This window comes from Rousettus aegyptiacus, unplaced genomic scaffold (genome assembly GCF_014176215.1).
Source record: "Rousettus aegyptiacus isolate mRouAeg1 unplaced genomic scaffold, mRouAeg1.p scaffold_m13_p_16, whole genome shotgun sequence".
Taxonomy (NCBI): Eukaryota; Metazoa; Chordata; class Mammalia; order Chiroptera; family Pteropodidae; genus Rousettus; species Rousettus aegyptiacus.
The window spans coordinates 54,496,334-54,515,041 of record NW_023416291.1 but is presented as its reverse complement, the minus strand read 5'-3'; the positions used below and the strand labels follow the sequence as shown (position 1 = coordinate 54,515,041).

At 66.1% G+C, this 18,708-nt stretch overlaps 1 protein-coding gene across 9 annotated transcripts; it reads left to right on the top strand.

Annotated features, from left to right (window-relative positions):
- Window positions 1–19: 19 nt before the first annotated feature.
- ABCA7 (ATP binding cassette subfamily A member 7) lies at window positions 20–17,714 on the top strand. Of its 9 annotated transcripts, none has more exons than XM_036234239.1 (46): window positions 20–844; window positions 1,952–2,145; window positions 2,232–2,325; window positions 2,520–2,664; window positions 2,750–2,877; window positions 3,000–3,076; window positions 3,412–3,480; window positions 3,716–3,923; window positions 3,997–4,136; window positions 4,329–4,445; window positions 4,674–4,841; window positions 5,004–5,221; window positions 5,501–5,677; window positions 6,010–6,232; window positions 6,376–6,597; window positions 6,675–6,876; window positions 7,130–7,240; window positions 7,439–7,610; window positions 7,917–8,048; window positions 8,154–8,635; window positions 8,839–9,023; window positions 9,114–9,186; window positions 9,445–9,647; window positions 9,818–9,860; window positions 10,074–10,178; window positions 10,280–10,434; window positions 10,658–10,782; window positions 10,861–10,959; window positions 11,091–11,363; window positions 11,565–11,597; window positions 11,714–11,894; window positions 11,972–12,141; window positions 12,507–12,684; window positions 12,850–12,965; window positions 13,264–13,408; window positions 13,496–13,619; window positions 13,943–14,072; window positions 14,145–14,265; window positions 14,339–14,401; window positions 15,055–15,161; window positions 15,313–15,454; window positions 15,990–16,124; window positions 16,204–16,307; window positions 16,606–16,698; window positions 17,077–17,317; window positions 17,424–17,714. In XM_036234239.1, exons 2-46 carry the CDS (start codon window positions 2,080–2,082, stop codon window positions 17,568–17,570), a joined length of 6,642 nt encoding a protein of 2,213 aa, XP_036090132.1. In that variant the 5' UTR covers window positions 20–844; window positions 1,952–2,079; the 3' UTR covers window positions 17,571–17,714. The 9 variants fall into 9 exon arrangements, with proteins under 9 accessions (XP_036090132.1, XP_036090130.1, XP_036090136.1 ...); XM_036234237.1 differs by having other exon boundaries at window positions 20–1,010; window positions 1,957–2,145; XM_036234243.1 differs by lacking the exon at window positions 20–844 and adding an exon at window positions 873–1,010.
- Window positions 17,715–18,708: the final 994 nt, after the last annotated feature.

The following is an 18,708-nucleotide window of genomic DNA, read 5'->3' as shown; positions in this document are numbered from 1 at the left end:
GCAGCCCGGGGGGGGGGGGGGGGGCATGGGCTGGGCTGTGTGCTTGGATCCCTTCTGGCATTGTGGGGGGTGGGCGGCAAACACCTGATAGCCGTCTTGCAAGAAGAGGAGCTAAGGCCCAGGACACAGGCCAGTCTGGGTTGAAGAGATGATTCGAGGGCCGGGACCTGGGGCTGGGGAAGAGGCTGGGCCTCCTGACTGGTTAGAGAGGCGGTGGGGGCCGCAACACCACCTCCACCCCCACAGCTTTGGCTGTCTCCAGGCTCCAGCATCCAGGCCTTCGCTCCTGCATTTACCCCGCTGGAGTTTCCTCCCTGAAAAGCTCCATCTCCAAAGCCCCACTTTCCTCCATGGACCCCTCCCCAGTGCCTTCGGATCTGTGGATCCTTGTGTCATTGTCCTCAGGATCTTGTGACATACCCAATTTTCCGCAGCGGGAAACCAATCCTGAGGCTTTCCTCAAAATTGGGGCAACCCAGGGCTCTAATCTTAGAATGTCAGGGGCTCCTGCCACTTCCTATGTAACCTTAGGGACCAAGGAATGTTTGCGGAGTGAGTGAATGATGAAAGTCGAAGCGTGCTTTCCTGATGGATGAATGCAGTCCCCGGATGACCGGGCGAGTCTGGCTAGGACCGGGGCCCCCAGGGGAGAGTGGGGAGAAGGGCAGCTCCTGCTACCGGAGCTGCATTGCAGGCGGCTATGCAACATCGGAAGACACCCGGGCCTGGCGCTCCGCCACCTCACGGTGATGCAGCAAGAAGAATGCTAGGAGACCATCTCCGCGCGGCGGGGATGTGACCCCACCTCCTCTCAGAGCGCGCGCGGCTCCGGCTGGCTCGGTCTGTGAGTGGCGCGAACGGCAGCCAATAGCAGGAGGCGGGGGGCGGTGCCGCGGGGCGCCGGATTCTGGTCGCTGTGGGCTGCAAGGGCTCCGCTCCTGCCGGGGGGCTTCCCTTAAAGGGGCCGCTGTCAGGCGGAGGGAAGGCGGCAAGCGCCGGGGGCTGGAACGGTGAGAGGGTCCCGGAGAGAGAGGAAGGCCCCGAGAGGATGCGGGGGTGGGGATAGGTGAGAGGGAGGCAGGTTTTCGGGGAATTACAGGGTGCGGGGCGAGTCCAGACTCTCACCGCCGCCTGCCGGTGAGTGTTGGGGAGCGGCAGAATCAACCAGTAATTCTCAAGGGCCAGACTGGACATTCGGCTCCCCTGAGAGATGCTTTACCAACGTACGCCTGCAGCCCCTTCCCCCTTTCTCCTTCAGGCCCTCTGTCCCCATTTTACAAGCGGAGAAACTGAGGCCGCTCCCCCAAATGTACAGGAGAGTTCCAGCGTGGCGGCCAGGGGTCCTGGGTCCTAGTCCTTCGCACGCGCCACGGCAACTCCCTGCCCCTCCGGCGGTCTCAGTTTCATCGTCTGTACGATCCCGAAACTGGCCGGAGCTGGACAGTTCCAAACAAGGGACGGGGTTGGGGGGGTCGGGAATCGCTGGTCCCAGGAGGTTCCACTGCCCCTTCTCCTAAACCATTTTCTGGATTTTGGGGTTCTTCTGAGCGATTAATGATACATGAAGGGCAGGCAGAGTTGGGGCCTCCTCCTCTAGCTGAGTGACTCGGCCCGCCTCTTCGGGCTCCTGGGTTGGCACCTGTTTGAGCCAGGAGTGCGAAGGGTTCATTCAGCACAGTAAATACTTTGCTATCGTCATTAGAGAGGAACAGGAGGAATGGGGATCCTTTCCCAGGTCAGGGATGAGGCTGGGGGCCGGGATCTGGAGGCCTCCAAGGGAGATTAAAGTAGTGCCTTGTGATGTAAGCCGAGGCCCCGCCCTCCCCGAAGGATTCGTTTGTAGCCTTTCGTTCGAAGGGAGCGACAGCCCTAACAGCCAATAAGATGCAAGGACGGCTTCGGGCAGGGCTCCCATTGGCTCACTCCACCCCTCTGTTTGCCCGACTCTAAGCCAAGCGACCAGGAATCCTACGCAATGGGAGAGAAGAACGAGGTTCAGAGAGGGACAGGGAGTTGCCTGCAGCCACACAGCACTGCCCCAGCCTGACCTCTCCGTCCTGTTTCCTGTTTATTTTCACCATGGCCTTCTGGACGCAGCTGATGTTGCTGCTTTGGAAGAATCTCCTTTATCGGAGGAGACAGCCGGTAACGCCTGGGCTTTGGGGGACAGGGTGGGTGGCTTCGGTGCCCCTCACTGTTCACCACTACTGGGCTTGCTGTGTCTCCCCCAGGTCCAGCTCCTGGTGGAATTGTTATGGCCTCTCTTTCTCTTCTTCATCCTGGTGGCCGTCCGCCATTCCCACCCCCCAGTGGAGCGGCATGAATGTAAGCCTCCAGGGTCCAGGTACTTTGTACAGGGGGGAGGCGAGAGGTCGCCTTATCCACAGGGGCCCCAGTGAGCGAGTGCCAGGGAGCACAAACTGCCAGCACCCCATAAACCGCTGAGCATGAGTGCGCTGTGGTCGGAGAGTGGGATCATGGTGAGGACTCCCGCAAGGCCTCGGCACCCGGTGTCCCAGCAGGCCACTTCCCCAACAAGCCACTGCCCTCGGCGGGCACCGTATCCTGGCTCCAGGGTCTCATCTGCAACGTGAACAACACCTGCTTCCCTCAGCAAACCCCGGCCGAGGAGCCTGGCGTCCTCAGCAACTTTAACAACTCCCTGTAAGCAAGCTCTGTGGGTGCGGCAGTCCCGCGTGGGAGCAGGGTGCCTGCCGAGCCGCTGCCTCCAACTGCTCTTTGTCCCCAGGGTCTCCCGGCTCCTGGCAGATGCCCGTGCCATCCTGAGGGGCCCTAGGGCCCGCAGGATGCTGGTCAGCTTGGGGAAGCTGATGCCCAAGCTGAGGGCTGCACGCAGAGCAAGTGGGGAGGCATTTGGTAGGTGGGACGGAGCTCTGAGCCTCCACCTGCCTGGCTGTGAGATGGGCAGAGGGCGGGGCGGGGCCGTGTCGTAGGCCAAGCGCTTCCTAACCCTGTGCTTCCCTGCATTCCTCCTCCAGACCGGCCTCAGCGGAGTGACCGACCGCAGGGGGGACCGTCCCTGGCCACTGAGATGCTGGGAACAGTGCTGCAAGGGGTGAGGTGGGGGGTGGGGTGAGACTTGGCCAACTCTGGGACTCTCCTCTCAGGAAGTCCCTGCACTGCCCCATCCTGGGCGAGGTGACTCCCTTTCAGGGCCGCTGGTTCCAGCCTCCAGGCCTTTGTCTGGAGTGATGTTACTTGGCCTGTCCGTACCCAGACAGGCCATGTCTGAAGCGGTGATGGACTCCAGACCTTCAGACCTTGAACGAGTCCCTGTGCCTCTTGGAGCCTCAGATTCTCTTTTTATAAAATAAAGGGCTTGACAAAGTGCTTGACCCCTAGCGAGACCTCAGTCAAAGTCGTTGTCACCCTTGCGGTCTTTCTTCCCAGGAGTCCCTGAGGTCTGTGCTCAGCCAAGCCCAGGACTCAGTGGAGGCAGCAGAGGACCTGGCCCAGGAGGTAAGAGACCCCCTCGCGCTCCATCCCAGGCAGGCAACTGCAAGAGTGAGCCACCTGCGGGGCGGTGACAGGCCAGCCCTGGGCACTTCCCTTGGGCAGCTTCTTGGGGGGAACTTGGGTAGAAAGAGAGGGAGAGGTGCTCCTGGCCTGGCGGGTGCCCTGCCCTGGTTGAGGCTTGGCGGTGGGACCCGGCAGGAGGGAGGACTGTTAGCGCCCCCTGGTGACCTCTCCCCAGCTCCAGGCGCTGCCCAGCCTGGCAGAGCTGCAGGCGCTGTTGCCAAGACTCCGAGGAGGGACAGATAGCACCCTGGCGGTGATGTCAGAAGCCCTCTGCAGTGCCAAGGGGCCTAGTGTCCCTGGGGGGCCCTCCCTCAACTGGTATGAGGCCAGAGACCTGAAAGAGTGGGTTGGGCAGGAGCCCACCCTCCCGGACGGCAGCCTGAGTGAGTGACTTTCTCAGTCTGGGAAGTCGGTTGGTCGGTGGGGGGACAGGGCCTCATGGCGACCCCGCCCCAGGCCCTGGCTGTGCTGAGCTGATGGGGGCCCTGGACAAGCACCCAGTGTCCCGCCTGCTCTGGAGGCGCCTGAAGCCGCTGGTCCTGGGGAAGCTGCTCTTTGCACCTGACACACCCTTCACTCGGCAGCTCATGGCCCAGGTGAGAATGGGAGGGTCCCGGATCCCTCCCTCCACCCAGGTGGGCGAGGGCTAGGCCGCGGAGAGGGTCCCAGGAGGCACGTGCCAGCACTCAGAGGCACCTGATGGAGCAAAGACGAGGAGGAAGAAGTGCGCTGGGGAGGGGTTGCAAGCAGGTGAGCCTGGCGTCGATCTTGGCTCCTGCCTCCTGCAGGTGAACCGGACCTTCCAGGAGCTGGCTCTGCTGAAGGATGTCCAGGAGGCGTGGGGGGTGCTGGGACCCCAGCTCTTCGGCTTCATGAACAACAGTGCGAATGTAGCCACACTGCAGGTGGGGCCCCGCCGAAGGGCAGCAGACTCATGCGCAGACTCATGCGCGGCCTCGGGGAGGGGGGAGGGGCGGAGACCCCCTGCTGAGGGTTACCGCGGAGGGAAGGCAGGGCAGGGCCGCCGGGGCAGGACCGTGGAGGCACAGCGAGGACAGGCCCCAGGGGTGGGGCGAGGCGATGGGCCATTCCATGTCCCGTGCAGATCCCCATCTTCCCTCACCGCCCTCCAGAGGCTCCTGCAAATTCAGGACAGAGGAAGGGGAGAGTCGGGGCCAGGAGCGCGGCTCCGGGAGGGAGCCCTTCGAGCTTTTCTGGACTCGCGTGCGGGCGGCTACAGCTGGCGGGCGGCCTACTCGGATGCGGAGCACCTGGTGGGCATTCTGGGCCGCGCGGTGGAGGTGAGCGGCCACCCACTGGGGAACTCTTTCGAGGGGGGCTGGCCTGCCCTGTGGGGTGTCTGATGGAGGAGGAAGCTCGGCTCAGCCCCCCACCCCGGCCCCGCCTCGGGGCCCAGGGCAGGACTCCGGGAGCCTTGGACCGATGCATAGGCCCCTCCCCAGTGCGTGACCCTGGACAAGCTGGAGGCAGCGCCCTCGGAGGCGGCCCTGGTGGAGCGGGCTCTGGAGCTGCTCGCAGAGCACCGCTTCTGGGCCGGCGTCGTCTTCCTGGGCCCCGAGGACTCCCCGGACCCAGAGCCTCTCCCAGGCCCAGGCCACGTGCGCATCAAGATCCGCATGGACATCGACAACGTCGCCAGAACCCATAAGATTGGGAACAGGTGCGAGTGCGGCTACGTGTGGGAACCGGGGCATCGCGCGTGGAGCCCATAGCGGACAGCCCAGGATTCCTACGGGGGCCCGTGGTGGGCGGGGCCTAACTTGCGTGGTGGGCGTGCCCAAAGTCTTGGTGGGCGGGGTCAACACCTCGCCGGGATAAATGGGTGTGGGACGATTGCGACTGCGTGGCAGGCGGGGTCCGGCGAGTAGTTGAGTCGGTGGGTGTGGGCGGAGCTAAAGTGATGAGCAGAACCCTAGGAGTTTCCAGCCGCTCCTTGCAGGTTTTGGGACCCTGGCCCTGCCGCCGACCCCCTGACAGACATGCACTATGTGTGGGGAGGCTTCGTGTACCTGCAGGACCTGCTGGAGAATGCAGCCGTGCGCGTGCTGAGTGGCAGCGCGCCCCGTGCCCGCCTCTACCTGCAGCAGATGCCCTATCCGTGCTACGTGGATGATGCGTGAGTGCCCCCTCCCCGCTCATTCCCCAGCTGCCAGATCCTGGGTGTCAGGTGGGACTCGGCTCCATTTGGAACATTCATAGTCAAGGCTGCGAACTGCTGGTTTAGGCAGACCACCCCCTGTGCCCTGTAGCAGGAAGAGCAGGGCCCCCCGAGGATCAGGAATCTCCGGGTGCAGGGACACTGTGGCCTGGGCTGTCAGCTGGGCCCCTGAGGCTGGATGAGCGGTCTGAAGATAAGGGAGGGCGAATGTCTGTGGCTGGCTGAGCCTTGAGACACGCGGGCAGATGCGGGCTGCGCAAAGTCTCCATTTTCCACGCCTGCCGCCCCAGGTTCCTGCGCGTGCTGAGCCGGTCGCTGCCGCTTTTCCTGACGCTGGCCTGGATCTACTCGGTGGCGCTGACGGTGAAGGCCGTGGTGCGCGAGAAGGAGACGCGGCTGCGCTACACGATGCGCGCCATGGGGCTCAGTGGCACCGTGCTCTGGCTGGGCTGGTTCCTCAGCTGCCTGGGGCCCTTCCTCTTCAGCACCGCGCTGCTCGTGCTGGTGCTCAAGGTGGGCGTGCCTCGGCCTTCCAGGCTCCCAGTGGGCGCGCGCGCAGAGTAGGGCAAGGGGGCGGGGGGCAGAGAGGCGCCTTGCGTGGGTGCGCGCCCTGGTCAAACCCGGCGCTGACCCTGCGCTCCCTTTGCTTCCCGCAGCTCGGGGACATCCTCCCGTACAGCCACCCAGTGGTGCTCTTTCTGTTCCTGGCTTCCTTCGCTGTGGCCACTGTGGTCCAGAGCTTCTTGCTGAGCGCCTTCTTCTCCCGTGCAAACCTGGCGGCCGCCTGCGGGGGCCTTACCTACTTTGTTCTCTATCTGCCCTATGTGATGTGCGTGGCCTGGCGGGACCAGCTGTCCACGGGCGGCCGCGTCGCCGTGGTGAGAGCTGGACCCGGGTGGGATGCGGGATCCCCTCAGCTACGTTCGCTCGCTGAGCCGCCCGCCCCCACCCGCAGAGCCTTCTGTCGCCGGTGGCCTTCGGCTTCGGCTGCGAGAGCCTGGCGCTGCTGGAGGAGCAAGGCGAGGGCGCACAGTGGCACAACGTGGCCTCCCAGCCGGCGGCCGACGTCTTCAGCCTGGCTCAAGTCTCCGGCCTTCTGCTGCTGGACGCCGTGCTCTATGGCCTCGCCACCTGGTACCTGGAGGCCGTGTGCCCAGGTGGGCCCTAAGAATAGGGAGCAGCTGCACCAGGGAGGCGGGGCCGAGGGAGGGGCGTGTCTCAGGCGAGGGAGCGGGGCTTACTGGCACTTGCGCACAGCTGGCTGCATCTGAGGGCTGGCCTGGAGCAGGTGGGCGGGCGGGGTTTCCTGGTCACCTCGCACCCAGATTCCTCGATTTCGCGTGTGCGCCCAGAAACTGGCGCGGTTCAGAAGGACGAGCTCCCAGGGTAACTGAGCGCTGCTCTCCGCAGGCCGGTACGGGATCCCGGAACCGTGGAATTTTCCCTTTCGAAGGAGCTACTGGTTTGGACCTAGAGCCCCCAAGGATCCCGCCCCGCCCGCGGCCCCACTGGACCCGAAGGGTGAGGAGACGAGCCTTAATAGCCACTTTCCCGTCTGGACCCCCCAGGACTCCCCCAAACCCACGTTCCCACAGCTCCGTCTCTGGACACCTCCCGTTCCCCATGCCCCTGGAGGGGTTTTCTTACCGCCCGCAGACTGGCCCCGCAGACTGGTCCGGGCAGCCCCGAGGGCCCCGGCTGACGGCTGGCCTTCCGCAGTGCTAGTGGAAGAGGCTCCGCCCGGCCTGGTTCCGGGGGTCTCCATCCGGGGCCTGGAGAAGCGGTTCCACGGCAACCCGACTCCAGCCCTGCGGGGGCTCAACCTGGACTTCTACCAAAGCCACATCACCGCCTTCCTGGGCCGCAACGGCGCCGGCAAGACGACCACGCTGTGAGCGGCGCCCCCCGCCCCCGTTCCTCCCAGGGCTTGGGTTTCCACGTCTGTTCCGTGGGACAGGCGCGGGGGGCGGGGAGGGTCCTCACCCCTGCATGGGGGTGGCCCCCCTCCAGCTCCCGTTGAGTACACGCAGGCTGGCGTTGAGGATTCTCTCTGAGCTTGTTTTCCTTCTGAGAAAGCAACACGAGGCCCCTGCGGTTCGGGTATACAGTAGGCGCTCTGTAAATGCCGATGCCCCTCCTGTTGGCCCTTAGTTCTGCTTCCGAGGGCACGGCCACTCTGAGACCCCACCACCCCCAGGTCCATCCTGAGCGGCCTCTTTCCGCCCACCCGTGGCTCCGCCTTCATCCTGGGTTATGATGTCCAGTCCAGCATGGCGTCCATCCGGCCCTACCTGGGGGTCTGTCCCCAGTACAACGTGCTGTTTGATTTGTGAGTCCGGCTGCGTGAGGGTGCAGCAGGGGTGGGGGGGGGGCACTGGGTGTTCTCTGGGTCCCTGGCTGCCACGGTGGCTGCTGTTTTGGCCTGTGGCCGCAGGCTGACGGTGGATGAGCACGTCTGGTTCTACGGCCGGCTGAAAGGTCTGAGTGTGGCCGCCGTGGGCCCGGAGCAAGACCGTCTGCTGCGGGACGTGGGGCTTGTCCCCAAGCGGCATGCCCAGACGCGCCACCTGTCCGGTGAGCCCAGCCAGGGGGGAGAAGGTATGGGGAGGGGTCGTGACTTTTCCCCAAGGGCCGTGGGAAGCCGGAGGAGATCTGGGGGCCCCAGAAGGAGCCCGGCTCTGAGTTCCAGGTGGGCAGGGAGAGGGGCGTGGAGAGGACAGGCATCCCTGCCCAACATGAGGGGGTCATGCCGAGATCCTGGCCCTCATGCCTGTCCAGGTGGGATGCAGAGAAAGCTCTCGGTGGCCATCGCCTTTGTGGGTGGCTCCCGAGTTGTTATCCTGGATGAGCCTACAGCCGGTGTGGACCCTGCTTCCCGTCGCCACATTTGGGAGCTGCTGCTCAAATACCGGGAAGGTAAGAGTCGGGGGCAGGCCAGAGTTCTCCTGGATTCTGCTTGAGGGGTCCAAAGAAGGTTTCTGGCAGGAGGCGCTGGGGATGGGGTTTTGAGGGGCGAGTAGGAGCTTGCCGCGTGGGGCAGGTAATTCCGGGCAGAGGCCGCGAGTCGGGCAGAGACCTGGAGGCCTGAGGGCACGTGCGGTTTGGGTCCCTGTGCTCAGGTCGCACACTGATCCTTTCCACCCACCACCTGGACGAGGCGGAGCTGTTGGGAGACCGCGTGGCAGTGGTGGCAGACGGCCGCTTGTGCTGCTGTGGCTCCCCGCTCTTCCTGCGTCGCCACTTGGGATCTGGCTACTACCTGACGCTGGTGAAGGGCCTTCGGCCCCTGGCCACCAGCGTAAAGGTGAGGGCTGGAGCTGACCTCTGACCCTGGACCCCCAATGGCTCCGTCCAGCCCCCACAGCCATGGCGGTTGGTGCTCCTCTGCCTACAGGGCGACACTGCCGTGGAGGACCACAGGGACGCGGAGCAGGATGGAGAGCCAAGCAGCCAGGGCAGCGGGGCCGGTGAGGGCCGGGGCGGGAGAGCCAGGGGGAGAGGCTGGTGCGTGGCAGCGGCTTGGTTCAGGGCCACGGGGCTGCGTGGCCCTGGGTGGACTCTGGCTCTGATCTCAGGTCAAGTCCTGACCTCAGGTGCGTCATGCCGACCCCTTCCGCCCACAGGGACTGGCCCTCGTGGGTTACCTGAGCCCCTTCCCCGGGGAGGCCTGGATGGGAGGGCGAGGCCAAAGCTGGGGCCCCGGATGACCCCCTGCCCACCCCCAGGTGCACCCCAGGTGCTGGCGGCGGTGCAGCGCCAGGTGCCGGGAGCACAGCTGGTCAAGGAGCTGCCCCACGAGCTGGTGCTGACGCTGCCCTACGGGGGAGCCCTGGACGGCAGCTTCGCCAAGCTCTTCCGTGAGCTGGACCAGCGGCTGGAGGAGCTGGGGCTGGCCGGCTATGGGATCTCGGACACCAGCCTCGAGGAGGTACGCCTGGGGGAGGGCTGCCTGGAGGAGGTGGTGCGGGAAAGAGGCGGAGTCTGCTTGTCGACTGCAGGGCGGCCCGGGAGGATGGGCGGCCCGGGAGGATGGGCGGTGGGTGCTTGAGTGCCCGGCCCCATCCTGTGGGGCTCTAAGCTCCTGCTTTGTCTCCCCAGATCTTCCTGAAGGTGGACTGTGCCGTGGACACAAACCCAGAGGGTGCTGCCCCCGGTCCCTGTCCTTGACCCCTAACTCTGGTCCAGACTTGGACCTGGCTTTGCACTGAGTCCCGATTCCTGCACGAGTCTGGCCCCAGGCGTAGCCCTGACCTCCATGCCTGGTTCTTGATCCTTGTCATCCATGTCCCCTGACCCTAACCCAGCCCCCAGGCTAAGCACTAACCCCTGACCCCGATCCCTGGTGGCTCCACAGACAGTGGCTGCAGGCAGCACCTGCGCACAGATGTTCCTCACCCCGACAGGACCACGCGGCTCAGGATCTCGCCGGAGGCGTCAGCCCTGGAGAATGGGGAGCTGGGTGAGGCGTTTCTCCCCGCCCCTCTGGCCCTGTTCTGTGGCCTTGCCTGGTCCCCCGCCCCCCACAGCGTGAGCACTGACCAGTACCCCCATCCTCTGCAGCCAGGTCTGCTCCAGAGACACAGGCCCTGCAGGGCTCTGGGCTGGATGTCGGGGGCCAGGTGCAAGGCTGGGCGCTAACCTGCCAACAGCTGCGGGCCGTGCTGCTTAAGCGCCTTCTGCTCGCCCACCGGAGCCGCCGCGGCCTGTTTGCACAGGTGTGGGGGCTGGCGACCGGAGAGGGGGCGCGGGAGCCCCTGGGGATCTGTCCTGCACTCTGCAGCCTCATCCAGCTGCCTGAGCCTGGGTATACTCCCCACCCTGCACACCTGCCTGAGACCGCTTGCATTGGGAGCCAGGGGTGGTGTAGAGCGGGGGGCAGGGAGGGTCCGGTGAGCCTGGCGCATGGGCGGGGCGGGCAGCTGACGGCTGGTCCTGCAGATTGTGCTGCCCGCCCTCTTCGTGGGCCTGGGGCTGGCCTTCAGCCTCATCGTGCCTCCATTCGGGTACTACCCGTCTCTGCGGCTCAGCCCCAGCCTGTACGGCGACCAGGTGTCCTTCTTCAGGTGGGTGCAGAGGACAGGGTACTGGTGGTGCGGGGGCCGGGGGGCCACAGGCACAGCCCTGACCGTGTGCCCCCACAGCGAGGATGCCCCCAGGGACCCCGAGCGTGCCCGCCTGCTGGAGGCGCTGCTGGAGGCCGCTGGATTGGACGCCGCCTGTCTGCAGAACAGCTCCCACAGGTGAGGCCCCCGCCCGGACCCTGCCCTTCCCTGGCCTTGGTCTCCCTGCCTGGGCTCTGGCCGGCGGAGCGCCCCTGCGCCTGCTCGGGACCCAGACGCCGGGCACCCACAGCCCTGCCCCGCCCCCTCAGGACGCCCTCCGTCTGCTGGTTCTCGGTGCCCGAAGTTCCCGCAGATGTGGCCGAGGTCCTGGCCAGTGGCAACTGGACCCCGGCGTCTCCGTCCCCCGCATGCCAGTGCAGCCAGCCTGGGGCCCGCCGCCTGCTGCCCGACTGCCCTCCTGCGGCCGGCGGGCCCCCGCCTCCCCAGGTGCAGACCGCCTCGGGCGAAACTGTGCAGAACCTGACAGGCCGGAACCTGTCCGACTTCCTGGTCAAGACCTACCCGCGTCTGGTGCACCAGGGGTGAGTGCGGCCGGGCTCTCTCGTGGGTCCTCGGGCAAGGGGCAGTCTGGTCCCCAGGGAAGTCGGGGGGGCGGTGCCCCGGCCGCGGGCCTCCCCAATGCCCGCCACGCTCGCCCGTTTGTCTTGCCCCGCACCGCGCCCCGCTCTGCGTCTGGCACTGTCCCTCGGTCTCACCTGTCCATCTGCTCGTCCCCCTCACAGCCTGAAGACCAAGAAATGGGTGAACGAGGTCAGGTGAGGACAGCCCGGCCCTGGGTCCGCTTTCTGTGCCTTCTGCCCACCTCCGGGGGCATCTCCCGGCCCACCTGACCCCACCCTCAGCTGCTCCTCCCGCCCCCACTGCCCCACAGGTACGGGGGCTTCTCCCTGGGGAGCCGAGACGAGAGCTTGCCCTCAGGGGACGAGGTGGGCCTCTTGCTGAAGGAGCTGCGCGCCCTGCTGAGCCCGCAGCCCGGCGGGGCCCTGGACCGCCTCCTGCACAACCTCACGGTGTGGGCTCACAGCCTAGACACTCAGGACAACAGCCTCAAGGTGGAAGCGGGGAGCGGGCGGGAGCCCGGCGGGGCAGGGCCAACCGCGTCACTCTGACCGCTCGCCCCCCCCCCCAGATCTGGTTCAACAACAAGGGCTGGCACGCCATGGTGGCCTTTGTCAACCGGGCCAACAACGCACTGCTGCGCGCCCAGCTGCCCCCCGGCCCCGCCGGCCGCGCCCCCAGCATCGTCACGTTCAACCACCCTCTGAACCTCACCAAGGAGCAGCTTTCCGAGGCCACGCTGTGAGGCCCCTGCCCCACGTGTCCTCCCCTGCCTCCGTTTCCCTGTTGCTTTGGAGCGGTGGGAGCTGGCTGTGCACTCTGCATGCTCTTGGGGAACAGAGGTGCCCCGTCTGCTCCCCGGGCCGGGGACACCGTCAGGCCCAGCGTGCTCCGGTCTCCCCCTGCCCCGGCCTGCGGGTCCTTGTCACGCCAACCTTTATCCTCCCGGAGACCCGTACAGTCCCTCCCTGACCCACGACCCAGCCACCCTCACCCCGAAAGGGCTCACGCCGTCTCCCTCACCGGTGACTAGCCCTGTGGACCTTGGTCCAATCGAGGGCGCACGCAGCTCCGTCCTGAGCAGCTCGCGCACCGCCCGCCCCCAGGATGGCCTCCTCCGTGGACGTACTGGTCTCCATCTGTGTGGTCTTCGCCATGTCCTTCGTCCCGGCCAGCTTCACTCTGGTCCTCATCGAGGAGCGCGTCACCCGAGCCAAACACCTGCAGCTCATGGGGGGCCTGCCGGTCACTCTCTACTGGCTCGGCACCTTTCTCTGGGACATGGTGCGGGGGCCGCCCGGCGGGGTGGGGACTCGGCTGCCCTTCGCCGCCACCCCAAATGCAGGGCAGTTGCGGGGGGAGGGGGGCGGGTCGTAGGGCCGAGGGCCGCAGGCCCCGCTTCCGCACACCGACGGGGGCGCCCGGCGTCTCCCCCCCCGCCCCTTGCAGTGCAACTACTTGGTGCCGGCTGGCATCGTGGTGCTCATCTTCCTGGGCTTCCAGCAGAAGGCGTACGTGGCGCCCGCCAACCTTCCGGCGCTGCTGCTGTTGCTGCTGCTGTACGGGTGAGGCCCCCGGACTCTCAGGACCTGTTCTTACTGAGCCCCCCCAATACAGCTGAGGGAGATGGGACTCTGTAGCACGTCCCCGGGAGAGGAAGAGGATTTGGAGGTCTGGGGTGACCCCAAGTGAGATCTACTTCGATGCTGTGCCCAGGGGGCCTTAAAAGCTCCTTTTGTCCCAACTCGCACCGGTGGGGTCCGCAGTGTAGCAGGCGGCAGGGGCGTCCTGTGTTCCTCTTGGGGCGACGCAGCCCCCGATCTGAGTGGTCACCCTGCAACTCCTGCCGCCCCCCACCCCCAGCTGGTCGATCACGCCGCTCATGTACCCAGCCTCCTTCTTCTTCTCCGTGCCGAGCACGGCCTACGTGGTGCTCACCTGCGTCAACCTCTTCATCGGCATCAACTGCAGCATGTCCACCTTCGTACTTGAGCTCTTCTCCAATCAGGTGGGACTCCGCGAGGCTGGGCCTCAGGCTGGGGCCGGCCGGGGGCCTTGGCCCCCGACCCAACTCCTGTTCCCTTCCCCTGAGCAGAAGCTGCAGAATGTGAGCCAGATTCTGAAACAAGTCTTCCTTATCTTCCCCCACTTCTGCCTGGGTCGGGGGCTCATCGACATGGTGCGGAACCAGGCCATGGCCGATGCCTTCGAGCGCTTCGGTGAGAACTTCCCTCCAGGCGGGGGAGCGCCAGCCGAGAGTCAGTTATACAGGATAGGGACAAACAGCAGGTCTTAGATGGCCCCAAGGTCGAATTAGAGAAAAGCAGACATAAAAGCTAATTTTACCTTAGGTCACATCACAAGAGGTCTAAGGTCCTAAATAAGGGAGGCGGTGACACCGCTGTTTTCTGTTATCAGTCAGACCCCAGTTGCGTGGCCTGTCCAGTTCCTGGTCTGTCGAGAACCCAAGGTGACATGGATGGGGAGGGGCTCAGAAACCGAGCCTCTCCAAGGAGCCTGTCCCTCCTCCCTGTTCCCGCAGGAGACGGGCAGTTTCAGTCACCCCTGCGCTGGGAGGTGGTCGGCAAGAACCTCGTGGCCATGGCGGTACAGGGGCCCCTCTTCCTCCTCTTCACACTCCTGCTGCAGCACCGCTCCCGCCTCCTGCCACGGTCGGTTGTTACCTGGGCTGGGCGGCAGGGCTCGGGGGCCAGCGTCCGGCTCACTCACGTCTCTCCTCTCAGACCCACGCTGCGGCTGCCGCCCTCCTTGGGGGAGGAGGATGAGGATGTGGCCCGGGAGCGGGAACGCGTGGTCCGGGGGGCCACCCAGGGGGACGTGTTGGTGCTGCGGGACCTGACCAAGGTTGGTGCACGGCGCCGGGCGGGGGGCTTCCGCTGGCCCGCCCGCCTTTCTCAAGGTCCCGTGTTCCTCCCAGGTGTACACTGGGCAGAAGACACCAGCCGTGGACCGCCTGTGCCTGGGGATCCCCCCCGGCGAGGTAAGTGCAGGACGGAGGTCCCAGTGCAGGGGCCACCGGCGAGAGGCTGCCCTACTGTGTGCCCCCATCCTGTACTGATCACCTTCTGTGTGCCTTCTGCCTTTTATTGATCGCCTACTGGCTGCCAACATGTGACCTCTTACTTTGAGCCGACAAATGCTTACTGACCACATACTGCATGGTTGCATTTATTGAGCCCTACTGTATGCAATAAGTGTTAGTAAAGACCTACTGAGAACAAGCATGTTTATTACTGAGCACCTGTTGGGTGCCCACACACGTGCCAGTAACCCTTATCAAGCATCTACTGTGTGCTAGCTGTGGCCAGCCTCTCAACCTCGGGCCGACTTTGCACCCAGCCCGGGTGCCCCCATGTGGCAGAAGCTTTTGCAAGTCTCCAGCCCAGACACGAATGGGGCACTTGCTGGACGTGACCTTCACAGGACACCTACTGTGTGCCAGGACTGATTAAACACATCCCACGTGCCAACAGCCATTTCTTGCTAAGCGACAGCCTCTGCCTACCCGCACGCCCCAGTATTTGCCCCAGGATGCCCCTTGCCGACAGCCCTCCACACAGACACTAGACACTCAGGGGCAGTGGGACGAGGACCTGAGGCCTCGTCGAGCGCCCTCTGTGGGTGTCGTCACAGTGCTTCGGGCTGCTGGGCGTGAACGGAGCAGGGAAGACATCCACGTTTCGCATGGTGACTGGGGACATGCTGCCCAGCGGCGGCGAGGCCATCCTGGCAGGCCACAGGTGAGGGGGCTCCCGGGGAGGGCGGGGTGGGCCCTGAGACACCCCGCCCCTTAGGAGCGTGGCCTTGGGGGATGGGCCCTGGGACCACTGCCTTTGTCGCAGCATGCCCTGGGCCTAGCCAGTGTCCCGAGCGCCTCTCCACCATCCTCAGTGTGACCAAGGAACCGGCTGCCGCACACCGCCGCATGGGCTACTGCCCTCAGTCAGACGCCATCTTCGAGCTGCTGAGTGGCCGCGAGCACCTGGAGCTGTTTGCACGCCTGTGCGGAGTTCCGGAGGCCAAGGTTGCCCAGGTGACCCACGGCTCCGCCTCTCTCCTGGGGCCTCTAGATCCCAGCCCATACTGGCTCTACTTGGCCACGCCCCATTCCAGATCCACCTGCCCTATCTTCTGGGTCCCAGTCCTGCCTCCCCCGGCTCCTACCTGCGCATGGCTCCACCACTGCTTCCTAGTCTCCGGGCTGCACCTGCTGGCTGCGCCTGCGGCCCCCCCCTCCCCCGCAGGGACCCGCCTCTTCCCTCCCGACTCTCTCCCTGGCCCCACCCACTCCCTCTTGACTCCTCCCACTCCCTGACCCCACCCTCTCCAGGACCCCGACTCTTGCTGAGGACCTGGAGCTTGCCCCTGGGGCCAGGCCCCAGCCCCAGGCTTCTGCCCCACGCCGTGGTGCATGTGCTGGCCCCGGCCCCTTACCTCACCCAGCTCTCGCCTCCCCACCCCGGTCCGCCCCAGTCCTGCCTCGCTGGAGGTTCCACTCACCCGCCCCACTCACTCTGCCCCCACCTGGCCCCACGCTCACTCTGGTCCCCTCTAACTGGCACCCGTAGACAGCGAGCTCGGGCCTGGCACACCTGGGGCTCTCGAAGTACGCAGACTGGCCCGCGGGCACCTACAGCGGGGGCAACAAGCGGAAGCTGGCCACGGCCATAGCGCTGGTGGGGGACCCGGCCGTGGTGTTCCTGGTGCGTGGCTGTGGGTGGGGCCGGGGCCGGGGCTGGGGCGGGGCCCGTCTCCCGCCATCTCACCCCTGCTGTCTCCCAGGATGAGCCGACCACTGGCATGGACCCCAGCACCCGGCGCTTCCTGTGGAACAGCCTCCTGGCCGTGGTGCGGGAGGGCCGCTCCGTGGTGCTCACCTCACACAGGTGAGCCCAGGCCGGGCCCCAGGGCGGGCCCCAGGGCTGCGGGTCAGAGCCGTCCAGTCTCTGGGGGGTGGGGAGGGGCAGACCCCAGGGAGAGGCTGTCAGCACGGGGACACACGGAATGGGGTACCCCTGACCGTGGGGGAGGTTGCCAGGCCCAGGGGACACAGGGCGATGGTGGCCTACCCCAGGAGCTGGGCCGTCTGGGCCTGGCGGGAAGCGTTCAGAGTAGACGGAGGCCCAGGCACGAGGGCGGGTGGCCCGAGCCTGGTGGGAGCTCACGGCTCTCGGTCCCCAACAGCATGGAGGAGTGTGAGGCGCTCTGCACGCGCCTGGCCATCATGGTGAACGGGCGGTTCCGCTGTCTGGGGAGCGTGCAGCACCTGAAGGGCAGGTGAGCAGGCGACGCCTCGGCGGCCATGCTGGGACGGGAGTGGGCTGGTCGGGGGTCGGCACGCAGCGGAGGCCGGAGGAGAGGCCCGCTGGCTCCGACGGGAGAAGGGGCGGGGGTCACGACTGCCCACCGGACGCTGAGGGGGTGGAGCGGGAGCGGAGGTGTAGAGGCGGAGGCCGGCCAGGTGAGTGGGCGGGGTCTTAGGAGAGGCGGGGTCGGAGGAGGGATGAACAACAGCGAAAGGATGAGCAGGGGTGGGGTCGGGTCACGGGTCAAGAGCAGCCAGGTGTTGACTGCGGGTCTGGAAGGGAGCCGGAGGGTGATGTGGGTGGGTTGGGCCATGGGCGTGTCCGGTAGCCCTGGCCCCGCCCACCCCAGGTTCGGTGCAGGCCACACGCTGACCCTGCGCGTGCCCGAGGTGAGGTCCGAGCCTGCGGCAGCCTTCGTGACGGCGGCGTTCCCAGGGGCCGAGCTGCGGGAGGCGCACGGCGGCCGCCTGCGCTTCCAGCTGCCACCGGGCGAGGCGTGCAGCCTGGCGCGCGTCTTCGGAGAGCTGGCGGCGCGCGGGGCGGAGCACGGCGTGGAGGACTTCTCAGTGAGCCAGACCACGCTGGAGGAGGTGCCCGCGGCGGGGGGCTGGGGGCAGGGGGGGGGGCTGGGGGCCAGGCCCGCAGGCTGACCCCTCCTGCTGTCTCCTCCTGTCTCCTCCCTCCGCCACCTGCCAGGTATTCCTGTACTTCTCTGAGGTTCAGGGGAAGGACGACGACCAGCGGGAGGCCAAAGATGGGCCAGACCCTGGGCCAGACGCAGGGAGCGCCCAACTCATCACCGGGTTCCCGGATGACGCCCACACGGCGGAGACGGTGCTGTGAGCCTTCTGTGTGGGTCCGGCGGGAGGCCCTGGAAGTGACGGGCGGGCGGAGTGCCTGGAGCTGACCAACTCCCAGGCTCCCAGAGAGCCCGCTGCCTGGAGGAAATAAAGCCTGTGAAATAAAGCCTGTGTACGTAGGTCGGTACCAAGCTGCGCACTTGTCAAGATGGCTCTGTGCACACGTCCGGGTCCAGCTTGAGTGTGTGCACGTGTGGCTCTGGACACATGCACCTCGTGGCGTGCAGGCGGGAACCAGCTACAGCCCGCCAGAGCCCCGCTGCGAAGGCCTCTGGCGGGCCTCAGGGGGCGAGGCTCTCGCATGCAAGTGTGGGTTTCTCAAGAGTCTGGACGTTGGTCCCAGAGCCTCAGTGTTATGTGGGTCTGGTGTCTGAGAGCGGTTCCTGAGTGCCTGGCCATGAGGTAGGCATGAGGTCAGGGCTTGGGGATGTCCAGGGTGGCTTGGAGGAGCCGGGCAGGGTGGCCAGAACCTCAGGCCTCCTCACCAGGCCAGAGGCCCGTTGGGCAGCCCTCACCTCCTGGGGCTGGCTCCCAGAGCAATGGGGGGTTGGGGGCGCAGAAAACCCTCAGGGGACTTCTAGGCTGGGTTTGTGGGTGGACCGGGGACTTGAGATCCCAGTTCAGCATGAAGGGCTGTGCCCCAGAGATCCGCCATTGCCACCTTCAGCCGGTGAGGGCCGCGTTGGGTAAAGGCGTTGGGGACTGAGGGGGGGGACTCCAGGAGGAGAGGGGAGAGGGCTCAGATCGGGGTGCTCCAAAAGATGGGGAATTGTGAAGGGAGGGGCGCAGGTCTTTGGAGGGGAGAGAGAGGTGGGGATCCCTACACAGGACTGAAGCCCCCCTCTCAAGTGTGCAGCTAGAGGAGGCGCACGGGGCCTCCGGTGTTCTCTGCCCACCCGCCAGCATGTTGGCAGGTGGCCTGCGTGTCCTTGGATTGCGCGGTGGGGTGGGGAGCAGAGCTGAGCAGGTGCTGGGCTGAGCGGGTGGCCCTAGGGTGTGCGGTGGCAGGGGGTTGCCCATGAGAGGGGCGGGGTCCTGCGTCGGGTCCGGGGCGAAGCGCGGAGTCATCTGGTTAACATACGGCGCTCCGGGAGGTCCGAGCCCGTGGGCATTCGGCGTTG

What these genes read in the sequence shown, in the direction of transcription:
- ABCA7 (XM_036234239.1), top strand. Translation starts at nt 2,080, where the DNA reads ATGGCCTTCTGGACGCAGCTGATGTTGCTGCTTTGGAAGAATCTCCTT. An exon ending in AGCAACTTTAACAACTCCCT is followed by an intron (nt 2,665 to 2,749) that starts GTAAGCAAGCTC and finishes CTTTGTCCCCAG; the next exon opens with GGTCTCCCGGCTCCTGGCAG. An exon ending in GTGCAGCACCTGAAGGGCAG is followed by an intron (nt 16,699 to 17,076) that starts GTGAGCAGGCGA and finishes CGCCCACCCCAG; the next exon opens with GTTCGGTGCAGGCCACACGC.